The 16604-nt window shown below is 42.0% G+C and overlaps 1 protein-coding gene across 2 annotated transcripts in view; it reads left to right on the top strand.

The window, feature by feature from the left end:
• LOC311042404 (C-Jun-amino-terminal kinase-interacting protein 4) overlaps positions 1 to 15358 on the top strand; it is a 33737-nt gene extending 18379 nt beyond the window's left edge. Inside the window, exons 15-28 of one of the 2 annotated variants that reach the window (XM_084053102.1) lie at positions 304 to 432; positions 951 to 1083; positions 2215 to 2319; positions 5785 to 5832; positions 6000 to 6141; positions 7648 to 7690; positions 8626 to 8706; positions 9200 to 9267; positions 10216 to 10364; positions 11264 to 11435; positions 12103 to 12216; positions 12330 to 12428; positions 13707 to 13793; positions 15219 to 15358. In XM_084053102.1, the coding sequence (XP_083909228.1) occupies positions 304 to 432; positions 951 to 1083; positions 2215 to 2319; positions 5785 to 5832; positions 6000 to 6141; positions 7648 to 7690; positions 8626 to 8706; positions 9200 to 9267; positions 10216 to 10364; positions 11264 to 11435; positions 12103 to 12216; positions 12330 to 12428; positions 13707 to 13793; positions 15219 to 15343 (1495 nt within the window). In that variant the 3' untranslated portion in view covers positions 15344 to 15358. The remainder of the gene's footprint in view (positions 1 to 303; positions 433 to 950; positions 1084 to 2214; positions 2320 to 5784; positions 5833 to 5999; positions 6142 to 7647; positions 7691 to 8625; positions 8707 to 9199; positions 9268 to 10215; positions 10365 to 11263; positions 11436 to 12102; positions 12217 to 12329; positions 12429 to 13706; positions 13794 to 15218) is intronic. The other variant, XM_084053103.1, reaches the window with a different exon arrangement.
• The last annotated feature ends 1246 nt before the right edge of the window (positions 15359 to 16604 follow it).

A 16604-nucleotide genomic window follows, 5' to 3' on the forward strand; every position in this document is an offset into this window, starting at 1 on the left:
CAGTAGTAGTAGTAGTAGGGAAGCTAGGGTTCATGTGGTTTGGTTGCCAGCTGAGAAACGGTGAACGAGACATGCTCTAACATTCTCTATATGGCCTTATGATGAGGATGCAAATGTAGAATCACAGAGTAGGTCATTAGCACTCATGCTAAGAAATACCCGTTTCTAATAACCTTATGCTGGTTTGAGCCACATGACATTACTTTGGAATGTTATGGTAATCGACGATAGACATTAATGGATGGACCGTTTATGATGAGATCCATCATGCGATTCAATGAGACAACGTGTCTTTGTTTTCAGGTTTAACCGTTTGTTCGGCATGACCAAGGAGCCCTTAATCCCGCCCTCTGGCATGTCGACGCCACCATCGCTGAGCCACTCCCCAGTGGGGTCTCCACGGCTACGAGCTGTCACTCAAACCCAAGCGGAGTAAGCCAGTGTTTCTAACGAAAATCTCACATTTTGTCTTCCGACCTGTACAGTAGGGGTGTGCCGATATATTGTCCCGCGATATATCGCGATACGTTTCCGTGGCGATATGTATCGTTTTGGCGTAAAAAATAATAATAATAATGCAAAAACAGAAGTTTTTCCTTGCATTTGCTTCCCCCCCCCCATATATTTTCCTAATATTTTTTTTTGCAATAATAATAATGCAAAAACAAAAGTATATGTTTGCATTAGCTTTTTTTCCCCCCATATTTTTCCCTAATAGAAAAGTGCCATATATCGTATCGTATCGATATCGTGAGCCCAATATCGTGTATCGTATCGTGAAATGAGTGTATCGGCACACCCCTACTGTACAGTATTATTTTATAAAGAGATTATTATATTTTTTTGGTGCGATTGTGAATTATTGAACCCCATAAATTGATACACAATTTAAGTTACGTGTTTGTTCTTATGTTGTGTGTGATAATAAACAGATGCTGATGTCTCTCTAGGTGTGGCTCTCCTGCTTCTCTCTCCCCTCGCTTCAGGAGGAAGGAGATCTACAGGGAGATTCGTACCCACGTCTGGGGCACTCTGGGGAAAAGGCAGATTCACGGATGGAGCATGCCGCTGTCACACACACAGGTACTGTAGCCACTGTCCTATACTGTCACACACACACAGGTACTGTAGCCACTGTCCTCTACTGTCACACACACAGGTACTGTAGCCACTGTCCGCTACTATCACACACACACACAGGTACTGTAGCCACTGTCCTCTACTGTCACACACACAGGTACTGTAGCCACTGTCCTCTACTGTCACACACACAGGTACTGTAGCCACTGTCCTCTACTGTCACACACACAGGTACTGTAGCCACTGTCCTCTACTGTCACACACACAGGTACTGTAGCCACTGTCATCTACTGTCACACACACACACACAGGTACTGTAGCCACTGTCCTCTACTGTCACACACACACAGGTACTGTAGCCACTGTCCTCTACTATCACACACACAGGCACTGTAGCCACTGTCCTCTACTGTCACACACACACAGGGACTGTAGCCACTGTCCTCTACTGTCACACACACAGGTACTGTAGCCACTGTCATCTGCTGCAGTGAATGATTCTCAACCTGTTGGCCGTGAGGATATTGCCAGTGGGCCCCCAAATGATTGGCAAAGCGCTAAGATTTTAATCATGATATAAACATTATTTTAAAAACAACATTAGGGGTGTGCCACTAATTTCACGATACGATACACGATATTGGGCTCACGATATTGATACGATACAATGTTTTTATTATGAAAATATATGGGGGGGGGGAGCCAATGTAAACAAATACTTCTGTTTTTGGATTATTATTATTGCCAAAAAAATTAAATAAAAAAAACCTGATACATATCGTCAGGAAAACGTATTGCGATATATTGTGGGACGATATATATCGGCACACCCCTAAACAAAATGTTTTTAAAAAAAATCTGAAAAGTTAAAAAATTAAGTTTCATTGTGAAAATAAATAGGAAATTAATGTTTAATGCATTGATCCAAACCGGAACACAAATAAACATACACAGTGAAAATACACAGAGGTCAGATGGATGGGGCCGAAAACACTTTAGAGCTTTTCAATGGACCCTGATAAAGAAAAGGTTCAGAATCACAGATCTGCTACTGCTTATATTGTGTTTGTACCTTCTTGGTTCTTATGTTAACTGTGTCTATCTGTGATTTCACCGTGCTTTGTGTTTAGTTAGTTTCTGTTGTCGTTCCAGGAATCCTCTGAGCCTGTACCCGAGCCTAAAGACGTACCCGCTCTGATGCAGCTGAGACTGTTGGATCAGAGAGACTCTACCGCCAAGGTACTGTAGGTCCTGTTGACCATAATATTCACACAATACGTCACATTCCTCCAGCGGGGTCTTCCCGCCTAGAGTGTTGATTGATATTGATTGATTGAATTCTTTATTTAGAAAGACATGGTAACAGTAACAGTACATGGAAGTACAAATCACAATACAAGGTCCTCTAAACTGGATCGCTCATAAAAGCACTTGGCTTATTTAAAATGAGATCCCCGTGCACTCAAGTCATGATGACATTTAAGACATACAAATATACACTACTATGCAGAACGTCATACAATCAGCTTACAGGTTACTGGTATGAAAAACAAGAAATATGTACAATAGACAGTTTTAGGAGGAGGGGAGGGGGGGGGGGGTAGGTTAGGACTTTGATAGGGGCCAGTTTGGAATTGCAGCCTCCTGAAGGTGATTCTTTAGGGCAGTTTTGAAAGTGAGTAGGGTTTTACACTCCTTTACTCCTTTGGGTAGGGCATTCCACATTTTTGTTGTGTAGCATGAAAAAGAGTTCATTCCCTTGTTTGTGCCAAATCTGGGTTGAACATGATCAGTGGAGTTGCCTCTGGTGTTATGATTGTGGACTTCATTTACGTTTTGGAAGTATTTTGACAAATACAGGGGGATCCCAATGTTGTGTCGAATCTTGTAGACCAGGCCCAAGGCAAGTTGCCGTACTCTGTCCTCAACCCTGAGCCATCCAACCCTAGCAAAGTGAGCAGGGGTTAGATGGGTTGTATGATTGAGGCCAAGAAGTAACCTTACCAGTTTGTTTTGGGACGTCTGGAGCTTTGTTTTTAAGGCCTTAGTGGTGTTGTGATACCATGAGAAGCATGAGTGTGATGAAGCAGTGGTTCTCAACCTGTGGGTAGGGTGACCACCCGTCCCGAAATTCGCGGGACAGTCCCGAAATTGGACCCTCTGTCCCGCGTCCCGCACAAGCAGAGCAATGTCCTGAAAATCAAAGATATGAAAAAAAAATATATATATATTTTCTTTTTTTTTTAATAATAAATCGGTAAAATCAGGAAAAAATAAGAATTAAATAACATAACCCTAACCTAACCCTAATCCTAACCCTAAAACCGAAATAAAGAAACCAAAAACTGCAAAAAAACCGAACCCAATCCGCCCAGAACCTCAAAAACAATTCGCGCGCGCGGGAGGTCCTCATGCACGCGCGCGTGTGCATGTGTCCCGCGAAACGGGTTCATCTGTCCCTCAATGGACCTGTTTGAAGGTGGTCACCCTACCTGTGGGTCGGGACACATCATTTTGGGGGCGGTCCCCAGACGACAGTGAAGTGACAATTTAAGGACCTTTATGACCAAAGACAAAAAAAAAGAAGAAAAAGACCATTACTGCATCAAAAGCAATCAACATGCTATACTATTCATACAAACAAATTGTCAAATAATATAAGAAAGAGACAAACATTTTGAAAATAGTCGATCTACAAGCTCACAACTGTGGCTATTTTCACAATATTTATTTGTGGAATCGAGTCAAACAAAATTGAATGCCCCCAGTTCAAATATGATTATTTTGGGGGGGGTCACGGCCTGAAAAGGTTGAGAACCACTGTGATAAAGAATAGCATTAGGAGAAGTGAGGGTGTGCAGGAAACAGAGGGGATAGCACAGGAAGCCCAGGAAGATGCAAGTTCACTCTAGGGTCAATTTGCACATGACTGTGGAACTTGTCTTTTTGTATATGCTTAAATCTGTAATCCCTAACTTTTTTTTTTTGGTGAATAAATCATAATTTTGACCAATTTGTATGGTAGAGTGTGTTCATGCAATATGACTAACGTACTGTAACTGCGGTGGTTGGAGGTGGTGTAACTGCTCTTCTACTGAGAAATGTACATCCCGTGGTCAGCTGGGACCACTATTGGTTGAGGCTTGGTATTGCATGATGGTCAAAGAGCAGTATATCCTCTGCTCAAACAGGCTTTCCATTGTATTGTAGCTCAGCAGTAGAAATGACGACGGCGCTCGCGTGGGGAACTCTGACTCAAATCCTGTGGGTAGGACATAAAAGATAAGGATGGCCGTTTTAACGCGCAACTTCCTGTAAGCGTGCATTTCATCTGACAGTTGAGAGCACAGGGTTGCTTGCAGTTGTCTCCGTATCCCTTTTGCGGTTCTGAGTCTTTCTCAACGGCACTTGACGTGATACTGGGCATCCGTTTTTCACCTTCAACAGTAAGAATGTTTCTACTAGCACAGTTGAGCGAAACCACAAAAGGATATACAGTAAATTCGGTGGTTCGAAAATAGCTATAATCATAATCATCCATGTATCCAAATACTGTTGGAATAGTTTTAGTCCTATAACTTTATCTAGAACCAAAACATGGATCCCAAAGTACCTGCAAAACGGTATCAGGACTCAGGAGAAATGCTGGCAGGCACCATAGATGTGATACATACAGTATATCAGTTCTCATTGAGCTAATACAGAAAGCTTGTTTAGGGGCAGGTTATATTGTGTTTTGAGCTTCATGCAATACCACTTGTCAACCAGTTGTGGTTCTATACGACCACAGGATCCATACTTCTCAACAGAAGAGCAAGTAGACCAGTTACAACATCGCAGTAGTGTTTAAAAAGTAAGAACTTATGTTGCTATAATATCAGTGTTTCTCAGACTTTTTCATGTCAAGGACCCCCAAAATGATATGTATTTGGCCGCGAACCCCCATCTCAAAATGTTCCAGGGACCCCCAGAAGCAAAGATTTGAGTTACAAATGTTCGTTTTAAAAGAATATTTTTATTTTTTTCACAATTTTTCAAAAATAGCAGATCTACAAGCTGGTCAAAGACATCTAAAATGACACAGATGCTTTCCCGGTCTTAATGGGCTATATTAACATACTCTACCATACACATTGGCAGGGGTGCACATAACTGGTGCGCATGCGCACCAAAAATAAATAATGCGCGGCACATCAGATGACGCGGGGCGCTTTTGCGTACCAACAGCTGGGACAGGAATTTCCAAGCTTCTATTTTTTAGCAAAGCTAAAAAATAAAAGCCTGGAGATCGAGGCTAGGAATTTACTTCCTGAAGCCACAGTCACACAATCACGCTAAAGTATGCGTCGGCCCCATGTACAGCCATTAGGCGCAGGGGGAGAGGACGCATGCTGCACGTGAATGTGTGAGTGTCCCACGGACCTTTTATTGACCATTTATTTGGCGCGCACCAAGTAACAACTCCAGGTGCTCTTCTGAGAGCTAGACCAAAAAGGTTATGTGCACCCCTGCACATAGGTCAATATAAGGTTTTATTCACAAACACATTGTGGATTGCAGAGTTTTGAACCCGGATCTTTCCAGTGACTAGCCAGCATCGTGGTCTAGTACTGCCACATTCTTAGACAAAGGGAAGTACTGTATTTACATTAAAAACAGTGCTGTCAAACCTGCTTGCTAATGTCCTGTTTGTCTCTCTTGCAGCTGAGCTGTGCCGTGGCGGTCACACCCGATATCTCAGGAGAGGCCACGGTAAGGTGATCGTTATACCCTGCTGAATGAGTGCTTCTAGCAGCGGTCTAAACACCACCCTCAGTGTCAACCTCATCCAGCTCATAATAACCACTGCTGTATAGCAACACGCTGGTTTTCAATGACAGCCACAAATCTCTGTCTTCCTCTTCTTCCCCCTCTGTCAGTGTTCCGTGTGGGTGGTGTCTGGCCCCGCCTCCAGCAGTGACATCACCGTGATTGACCCGGCGCGGCCCAATACGGTGCTGGACCAGTTCAGCCTCCCGCCCACCTCGCCGGCCCTGTGCTTGTGCGCCGTCCCGCCCACGGGTAAGTCAGTGCCACGACAAAACAAACAGCAAATAATAACCCTCTATTCTGAGGATAGTTAACTCATTCCCTGCCTAGGACGTAAAAAACGTAATTATTTCCAATTACCAATTCTGCCTAGGACGTAAAAAACGTAATTTAAAAAAAACTTTGATTTTAAAAGATCTCACCGTCCTTCATCTCTCGCAGTGACACATTTCATTGTAGCACGTCAAATCGAAGATTTTCGGTTCCGTCCGCTTCCTGTTTAGGTCCCCCTCTAAAACGGTCTTTTCTCGGCTTCGTTTTTCTCCCCCGTGTAACGCTGTTTAGAAACGCTTTTTAGAAACTGCTACTACTTCAAAATGGAATGTCGCCGATTGAAAATGTCTTCTCTGGGCCACTCACACAACTACCCTGTGTGTCTACAAACAATTGAACACGCGATCATAAGGGATTTAGCGAGGTCTGTAGCGAGGTGAAAAAAGTAAGTGATTCGACCGTTCACATGGCGATACATGGGGTTTTTACACTGGGCTGAAGGAGAGAGACTCCGCCTCCGTCAGAATGTTTGTTGTCTGAGCGGCGTGCAAGTATCGCGGGTGTGTTTAGGAACGATTGGCGATCATAATGAAAAAAAAAAAGTGAATTTTAGTTATAAAAAACACTAAATCGCTGGCAGTGGGCAAACACAGCCAGAACTGCCTTTTCTGTACATTTTATTAACCTGAGAGGCCATCTAGAACACTGGCTCTCAATGTGGGTCACGGAACCCCCAGGGGGTCCTTGAGGGGGGGTTTCAGGGGGTCCCCAGCAAAATGAGTTAATATTAGTACCAAAATATGTTGACCCACTTGAACCCTATTGTATACCTTAGCTATTCAAAAATGGCAGATCTACAAGATCTACTTGTAGATCTGATATTTTAGAAAAAATGACACCCAGTGTGAAGAGAGTGGTGCCTTTGAAAGTGTAACTGGTTGCATCCGCAACAATCAGCAACAATATGTTGTCACGTGACACGTGACAACATATTGTCACGTGTCACGTGAAGCTTGACCAATCAGCCGTGCTCAAACATACGGACGGACATACGGACATACGGACACACGGACAAAGTCAAATGTAGGAGTGGTTGGCACCACTCAAAAATGAAGGGGGTCCGTGGCCAAACACATTGGGGGTTGTTGAGACATCAGAATCAGAATCAGAATCAGGTTTATTGTCACATCAAAGGTTTACAAGGTAAAAAAGTGGGTGAAATTCGTTTTTGTACATCACTCCCATCGCAACGTTAGATTCCGTAGAAAGAAGAGTGGGGAGAGAGAAGAAGAAGAGGGGTAGGGGGCAAGTGGGAAGGAGATCAACAAGAGAAACAATAGAAGGCCAAAAAACAAGTTATCTACATATTTACAAAGTACCTGAGATAAGAGACAAAATGTTTGAATGTTTGATAAGCACTGACGTAGAATGAACAGGCATTAGACTGTGTAAGGCTGTAACTCTGTGCTCTGCTCTGCTTGTCAGGTGACACCCCAGGAACAGTGTGGATTGGAACTCAGGAAGGAAGGTACTGTAACTGCTGAATAAGCAATGCCACAACACACACGACACTTTGTTTGGATTTCTTTCTTTCTTTCCTTCCTTCTGTCTCTTATTTTTCTTTCTTGGGTTTCCTTTTTCAGTTTTTTTTCTTTCTTTCTCTAAAGCGTGGGTCTTCAACCGGGGGTTTCCGTGACCCCGAGGGGTCCCCAGAGTTACCACAGGGGGGGCTGCCTAATCTTTGTGTTATAGGATATTTGTTTTTACATTAACCACGTGAACCCTAGCGTCCCTATTCTGAGGGGAACTTAAGCCAAAAATAGCAGATCTACAAGCTCACAACGCCTCGCGCTGCGAGGCGTTGTGAGCTTGTAGATCGTCTATTTTCAGCAAAGAGGTTTGGAGGGAAAAAATAGCAGACCACTGATGATGGTGCTGTCAAACAAGTCTATGAAGCTGAATCTATGAAATCTATGAAAAAGGTTAATCTGCAACACAATTTTATACAATGTGTAGTAGGGGGTCCCTGCTGCATCTCTGTCTCAGCTAAGGGGGTCCTTGGTCTGAAAACCATTGAAGACCCCTGCTCTCTAAAGCATTCTTTCTGTCTTCCTTGCTTTCTTTCTTTCGTACGTATGTGAATGTGTGTGCATTGAGTTGGTGTAGTGGAGAATTCACTACATTTTCCTTTGTGTGGTTCCTCTGAGACAATTCACCCACTAAGACCTGGAACGCATCTGTGTCACTTTAGGTTTCTTTGGGCTATTCAAAAATAGCAGATATACAAGCTCATAGCGCGGCACCGAGTGCCGCGCTATGAGCTTGTAGATCCGCTATTTTTGAAAAAACGTGATTTTTAAAAAAAAATGTTTTTTTTAAACTGTTAGGATTTAGATTTTTGAATTGCCTCAGGTCTTAATGGGTTGTTAATCAAGTTTAACGTTTCTCTCCCTTGTCTCTCAGTGTGTCGGTCCACTCCGCCTCCACAGGCAGGAGGCGCTGTTTGCAGTCTGTGTCTCTCTCTGAGGGAGTTCACTCGCTCATGTGAGTTGTTCTGCGCTATCGGTCTCAGACCTGATGCTAAGCTACTGTACAGTACCAACCATGCTGTTGCAACACTTTAACCAGTGACATCATGTAGTAACTTGACCTGCATGCTTCCAAAAATAATAATCCTTTTGTTGTGACACAAAGTTCTAAAGTTATTCCAAAGTGTTGACACACCATAACTCAGCACGGGATGCTTCATCCAAATATTAATAATAATACATGTCTCTCAGGTTACTTGGATCTCATACAGTGCTACTCTATATTAAGGAACTCTCTATATAAAGCCGTATACAACACTGTGAAATGATAAAGTGATTACACAATGCTACAAGTACTGTAATGCCATGGTGGGAAAAAAGGTTTAGATGTCTATATTCTATAGTCTCTTTCCCAGTGATGTTGTTTTGTGTTGGCCATGCTTGAATTGTATGAGTTGTTGGCATATTAGACATTTTCTCTTGACTCTCATATTATCTCAATCTTCTAGGTACTCCCAGGGTCAAGTCATAGCTGGTTTAGGTGATGGGACGTTAGCATTCTTCTCTCACAATGGAGGTACGTTTAACCACTTTCAACCTGACGTCCCTGTTTTGGACATGTCATTATAGGCAAAAAAAAAAGGTTTAAAAAGAATTCTAAACAAAATCCTAAAAGAGCGGAAATAGCAGATCTACAACCTCACAATTGTGACACAATTTCTTTGTTTCTTTAAGTAGGCTTTAAGTAGTTAGTGCCTCTCTTCACGTGTAATGTTTGCACGCTTTGCTCAAACATGACAAACAAGTGCAGCTACTGTAGTAGTTCTTGTATCTCATGTTCTCCACTGTCTGGGTTGCGGACCAATTTTTATGAGTTGCGAGTAAATCAATATTTTTCCATTCCCTACATTTAAAAAAATAAATATATTATTTCAAAAGAAAAAAAATCCAACATTTTCAAAGGTTTTTCATAAATCAATTTAAAAAATCAAATCACAGCCTATTGCCTAATTTATATGCAACACCAAGATCAGATGTTGTCAGCCAGCAGCACCGTCATGCAATAATAAGATTTGAGCCTGTGTGTGTGTTCTATGTCTGTATGCATTAATGCTGTTCCTCTTCCTCACTATCTTGCATCATTTGCTACAGTTTGTGTATGTGTTGTCCGTTCAGTTCAGTTTGATGTCCCACTGAAAACAAACCGAAACTCATTTAACAATAGCGTCCTCGAAGCCGAGAAAACCACAGAAAGATATTCACATTTTAACTTGCTCTTTCATCATAGAAACAAGTGGGCTTATAACCAAAACCATCCATGTTCTTTGGGAGAAGTGGTGTTAGTTTTCCGTGGAGAAATATTGTTAGTGCGAATGAAAACATTGGTGCACCTGGAAGTGGAGGGCTGAATGCATGTCCAAACCCTGTATTCCTGTGAGCATGGGGCCAGTTAATCTCCCCTCCCCCCCCCCCCCCCCAGAGTAAAATGCAAAAAGAATTGACATCTCAGTCTTGCGATTGACAGGTGGATGGGACCTACAGTCACACAAGGTGATGCCTCTTGGAACCACCCCCTTGCAGCCCATTCGCTGTTGCCTAGCGAAAGCCAGCCGGCTGTGGGTGGGCTACTGGAACCGAGTTCACGTGGTCGACATAGAGAACCAGAAAGTTGAGGTGAGAGGTGAACAGAATGCACTTTATTGCCAGGTATGTTTGCTCAATGTGACAAACCTGTCTCGTAAAGGGTTGGTGCATTTACACCCGATAACAGACGTATAGAAACATCTCAATTATTTACAACTGTTTGACTCAAATTATAAGATAAGATATCATATGATTTAAAGGTTTATACTATATACAATATCGTCTGCGGCTGGTGGAAACCTCATATGTCCAAAACTGTTACTTTTCAGGATTCAAATTCAAAAACAGAAAAAGTAGCAGATCTACAAGCTCGAAATGCGTCGCTTGGCGCTGCGCTTCGAGCTTACGGATCTGCTACTTTTGATACTTTTGTGTGACGCTGTAGTATGATCAAGTAGGGCAGTGGTTTTCAACCTTTTTCATGCCAAGGACCCCTAAATTGATACACATTTGACCGCGGACCCCATGATCTGAAAATGTTTTGTGCCAGGGACCCCCAGAAGCAAAGATATCAGTTAATTTTCTCTTTAAAAAATATAAATATTCAAAGATATGCACACTTTTTCAAGGTTTTTCAAAAATAGCAGATCTACAAGCTGTGCCGCGCTATGAGCTTGTATATCTGCTATTTTTGAATAGCCAAGGCTAAGCGGTTAAAAGTGATTGTGACGCTATGTTAACTATTTTCTCTGGGGACCCCCTGGTACTCCCTCAAGGTCCACCGGTTGAAGACCCCTGAAGTAGGGCGTTAATTTACGAAAACACAAGAAGACAACAACGATATTCAATGTAGTGTTACTAGTGTACTGTAGCAATATGAATAACTGAGGTATCCTTTCCAGAAAACGTCATCACTTTGTCTAGCCTTTGGTGAGAGAAATGACAAATGCCTTATTCTTTTATTCCTTGCCGCCTTATACCTTCCACAGCTGACAGTCTCAGTGTCTGAGCGCAGTGAGCAGCAGGTGCGCTTCCTGTGTGCTGGAGGAAGTGGCGTTTGGGTTTCCTGTCGGCTGGACCCGACCCTCAGGCTGTTTGATTGGGCCACGGGACGACCACTGCAGCAGGTGGACGTGACTCCTCTGGTCATTAAAACCCTAGGTGAGGGGATGGGGAGGGGCATGTTTTACCTGCTTCATGCCAGGGACCCCCCAGAAGAGAAGATTTGTGTTAAAATAAATCCTAATACTTTTGTTCAAAAATAGCAGATGTACAAGCGGTGCGTCACTTCATCCCGCGCTGCGAGGTTGTAGATCTGCTATTTTTTATAGCCAACATATAAAATATGATGAAATATTACACATTTATGTTAATTACGTTAACCCTGATGTCCCTATTTTGAGTAGATGTTCTCAGGATTTCAAAAAATGTCACAATCTATTTATTTTGTCTTTCAAAAAGAGCAAAAATAGCCAATCTACAAGTCGTGATGCTATTTGTCGTACAACAAAGTATGTAGGGCTTAAGTGGGTAAGAGAATGTACCAATTATTCATATTATTTATCTATTTTTCAAATTGAACCCTGAGTAGTAGAGTTGACGGTGTTTCCCTTACTTAGCCCTTTGTTTGACATGTAATGCCATTGGCTGCTAGCATATGAAGGATAATCCTACTGACATAAGGTCTAGGAATGTGCTTAAGCCATGTTCCCACCATTGATGCAAATATATCATCAGAGGCAAGAAAAAAAAACAAAGCATTTTGAGGAGTGCCTGGCTAGAAATGTTTATGGTTACCACTTGTTTGTCTTTCTCTCCGTCTGTCCAGGCCCAGCCTTCCTCACTCTGTCCCCTCTCCAGATCTCATCTCTCACAATCATCTCGAGCCGCCTGTGGGTGGGCACAGGAAGTGGAGCCATTTTCTCCGTTCCTTTGTCAATAAGTGAGTTGACTGCGGAATAACACAGTTACAGTAAATAGTAAGAAACTAAAATAAAATAAGATTTATCTGCTAAATAAATGTGTTCCTAATGAAAAAATGTGTCGTATCCACAGCCTCAGAGTCCGTCTCCATCCCGTACTGCTCAATGGCCTCAGCCCAGCTGTGTTACCATGGACACAGGCAAGCTGTAAGATTCATTATGGCCGCCCCTGGTAAGGAAGTTGCTCACGCAACACATAAATACTTTGAAAAGGCTTATGTAGGCTGCACTGTGATGTAGAGGTCTTCACAGTGTCCAAAATGATGCACGCAAACCCTAATGGACCCGTGAAATGTGTTCCGACATCCAATTTGTTCCGAGATATTACAGAACCAACCCTGTCGTTGGGTTTTATATTATGAACATGACCTAATAATTACAATTCTTATTGTCGCTCTATCAGCAGAGGGCAGTTATAGGTTACTCCATAATGGAATATAGCAACTACATAGCAGTCTACAATAAGAAAAAATTAAATCAAATTGCATGTTTTCACCTCGATGAAGACAGAATCCATGATCGCACCTTTGATCCACCTCTCAACTCACTGAACTCAGCGCAGCTCAACCACTTCCCCCTTATTTTGCACTGCAGTAATCTGATCCTGGGTCAGCCTAATCACACAACTTACACAGCTCTTCCCTACTCCCTAAGCACATAATACAACACGGACATGAACCCGTACAGGTCTCTGGTACTTTCAGTTGGAGTGGACCTGTGAAGATCTCTACTGTGATGGTGATCTACAGTGTTATAGTTACAGTACCAGAGAAAGCATTCTTAAGGTGATTATCAGTACAGCAGTGATGCAGTAGGGCATAGGTACATGTCAGTACCATCAGAGTTGCCAAAGTAAACTCCTTTTTACATCCTTTAATAGTTTGCGGTGCTTGCATGTTTACTGACTGAGAAGTCCTTCAAAGTTGAGAAAGCATCTAAAAAAAAGCGTCACTTTAGATTTTAACCACTTTAACCATTATCTTACACTTTGGCTATTCAAAGATAGCAGATATACAAGCCCATAGTGCAGCGCTATGAGCTTGTAGATCTGCTATTTTTTGAAAAATCATGAAAATGTGTGCAAATCTTTGAGTAAATCTTCTTTACTCTTGTAAATCTTTGCTTCTGGGGATTCTATAAATGTACAAAAGTTTTTTACAAAATGATATGTATTTGGCCGCGGACCCCCATCTCAAAATATGTTGTTCCAGGAACCCTCCAGAAGCAAAGATTTGAGTTTGAAAAAATAATAATTTGTAAATATATATATATATTTAAAGATTTGCTAAATAATTCATGATTTTTCAAAAATAGCAGATCTACAAACTCTCGGTGCCTCTATTTTTGAATAGCCAAAGTATAAAATAATGGTTAGTGGTTACACAGACCATTACTACACATTCTCAGTATTAATGGGTTAAATAGCAATAGTAATGTCTTTGTTCAACAGACTGTCTACTGACCTCTGGTGGAGGCCCTGTCACTACCTCTCAGCTCATCCTCAGTGGAGGAGAGGGCTACATCAACTTTCGCATCGGTGAGTTCAGGGTCGTGATAGCACCCTCTGAGTGTAAAAAGATGATTTCACCGTAGTTTTGCTAGTCGATGCCGGTCCGAGATGTTCATCACTGTCTTCAGTTTGGCAGAGGCATAAATAATTAAGCTGTGTATTTGGTATGTTTTATTATTTGATACTTTGATAAATGGCCCTTTAAAATTCTGTCTGATGTTTTAGATCAGAGGCACCAATCCTGGTCCTCAAGAACCATTAGTATGGCTGCTTTTCTACATATATACGCATACACACACACATGGATACCGCCTTGCATATGCGTTCTTTCTCCTGAATGGATGAAATTGGTATTCCAACCTGAAAATGAATTTTCTATTTACTAAAGAGCTGGAGAGACAGGGTGACCCCTGTTACTGAACAAACGTCAATGATTGCTATCAGAATATAGCTATTTTATAGCTGTACATACACAGTAGACTAGATCAGTGGTTCTCAGCTTGTGGGTCGGGACCCCCAGGTTGGTCCCCACAGGATTTTGGGGGAGGGGTCCCCAGATGACAGTAAAGTGACAATTTAAGGACTTTAAAAGACCTTTTTAATACCTAAAATACACACTATTTAACAAAAACAAGCAGTACCAGGGGATCTCAAGGACCTTAGTTACTGCTTTATTTTCAGTCATTTGGATTCCATGAAGCCAGATCGAAGCATGTTGCGCACTGACAATAACCGATCTACAAGCTCACATGTTGTGATCTTGTAGATCATCTGTTTTCGGTTATTAGTTATTTTAAGATTTAAGAGAATTTGAAGTGGTCAAACTAGCTATAGAATACATGTTCAGAAGCAGCTTCCATGAAATCCTAATGGTCTGGGATATTTCATAAAAAGCAAAGGTTAAAGCCTCGATCTGCCATTTCTTCAACTATGTAGATTTAGAATAATACTAAACATCATAATTCTACATATTGTGCTAATAGTTTAGGAAACACAGTGCTAGTGCAGGGGGGTCCTTTCCCACTGTTTCAGAAATTGCAGATTTGTACTTGGCCTAACAAAATATTTCTATTTATCTTTAATCCATGATGGCACATTTCAAAGCAATTCAAGGACACCTGACTGAATACAATTTTATTTGGCCGCGGACCCCCATCAAAATATGTTGTTCCAGGGACCCCCCAGAAGAAAAGATTTGAGTTAAAAATGTTCGCTTTAAAAAAATATATATATATTCAAAGATTTGCACACATTTTCACAAATTTTCATAAATAGCAGATCTACAAGCTTGTAGCGCGGCACTCGGTGCCGCGCTAAGAGCTTGTATATCTGCTATTTTTGAATAGCCCAAAGTGTAAAATAATGCTTTTTAGCTCAAATCTAAAAATGACAGTTCCAGGTCTTAATAGGTTTAATGAAAGGTACCTAACCAATCCACCCTCTCTCTTCCAGGAGATGACGCATCATCAGATGACCCGTCGACCGAGTCCTCCCAGGCGACACCTCAGCGCTCTGACCGCAGTCACATGATCATCTGGCAGAGCCCCTCCCCCTCTGTGCCCAGCCCCGCCCTCTGACAGCAGCCGTTTGTTTACCTTTTGGATGATCAGGCATTCTCTTGTCAAGACGGTCACTAAACAAGCATGGAACAAAATGGCATTACAGAGGAGAGCAATGGCTCACTTTTAATCAAACATACCGCACACATACATTAGAGAACTTATACATCATGCATTATTCTGTCCTGTATTTCTATTTTTGACAATTCTTGAATATTATCCTGAAGAAGCAAAATGGTATGTTGTAACAAAACATTAGTCTCTCAGTCAAATATGACAGCTGAAAAGGCGCGCCCCCTCCACACGCACGCGCGCACACACACACACACACACACACACACACACACACACTCTGAGCCAAGCGTGTAGCAAGAAGAGCTCCTTTCTCATACAGTGCTCAACGCCTGTGCAGTGTTCAACGTGATAGTGAATGTTGGATTTTCTAAACTATTTAGAAGCGTTCTCATTCTTCCATGCAGTGTGTCCATTATTTGTGTAAAAGAGCGCAGCGAATAACCCTGTGTGCCTTATTCTGATTTACAGTGTTTGTTGCGAGTTAGAACTGGACTTATGTACCACTTATATATACAGTATGGACAGTATGTACAGTATGTGTAAATTGTAGGTTGTGGCGCCAGAGCTGGTACCCAATTACTACAAGCTCCAAATCCAAATTTTAGGTCACACAGTCTGAATAGCAACTCTTCCCAGATCCTTACCCTGATCACACCAAACTTGCCTATGATGCCTAAACACAGCCATTTAATGTTGAATTTAGGCCAGCACACTAGGGTTTAGCTTTTTCCCACAGTGCATTGCGAGTATGACACTGTCGGTTCAGGAGCCACTGCCTTTCTTTTTGTATCGTCGACCGTTATGTTCTCCTGATACCTCCTACTGTAATGGATTACTAATGGTTCGACCGCAATGCAGTCGCACAACTCTCATACCGTGTCTTTTTCAGGTTGTTTTAGCATTTTCCTAAAATGACCCATCTACAAGCTCAAAACACATCACATCACAACGCGCTGTGAGTTTGTAGACAAGCTATTTTAGCATTTTGTCCTTCGACTAAGTATATCGTCTCTGTCGGGTGAAACCTCATATGTCCAAAACTACTTTTCACGATTCAAATTCTAAAATAGCAAAAGTAGCAGATCTACAAGCTCAAAACGCGTCGCTCCGGGCCATGTTTCGAGCTTGCGGATCTGCTACTTTTGATGCTTCAGTGTGACGCTGTAGTATGATCAAGTAGGGCATTAATTTATGAAAAAACACA

This window comes from Gymnoscopelus microlampas, assembly GCF_963454915.1.
Source record: "Gymnoscopelus microlampas genome assembly, chromosome: 3".
Lineage (NCBI taxonomy): Eukaryota > Metazoa > Chordata > Actinopteri > Myctophiformes > Myctophidae > Gymnoscopelus > Gymnoscopelus microlampas.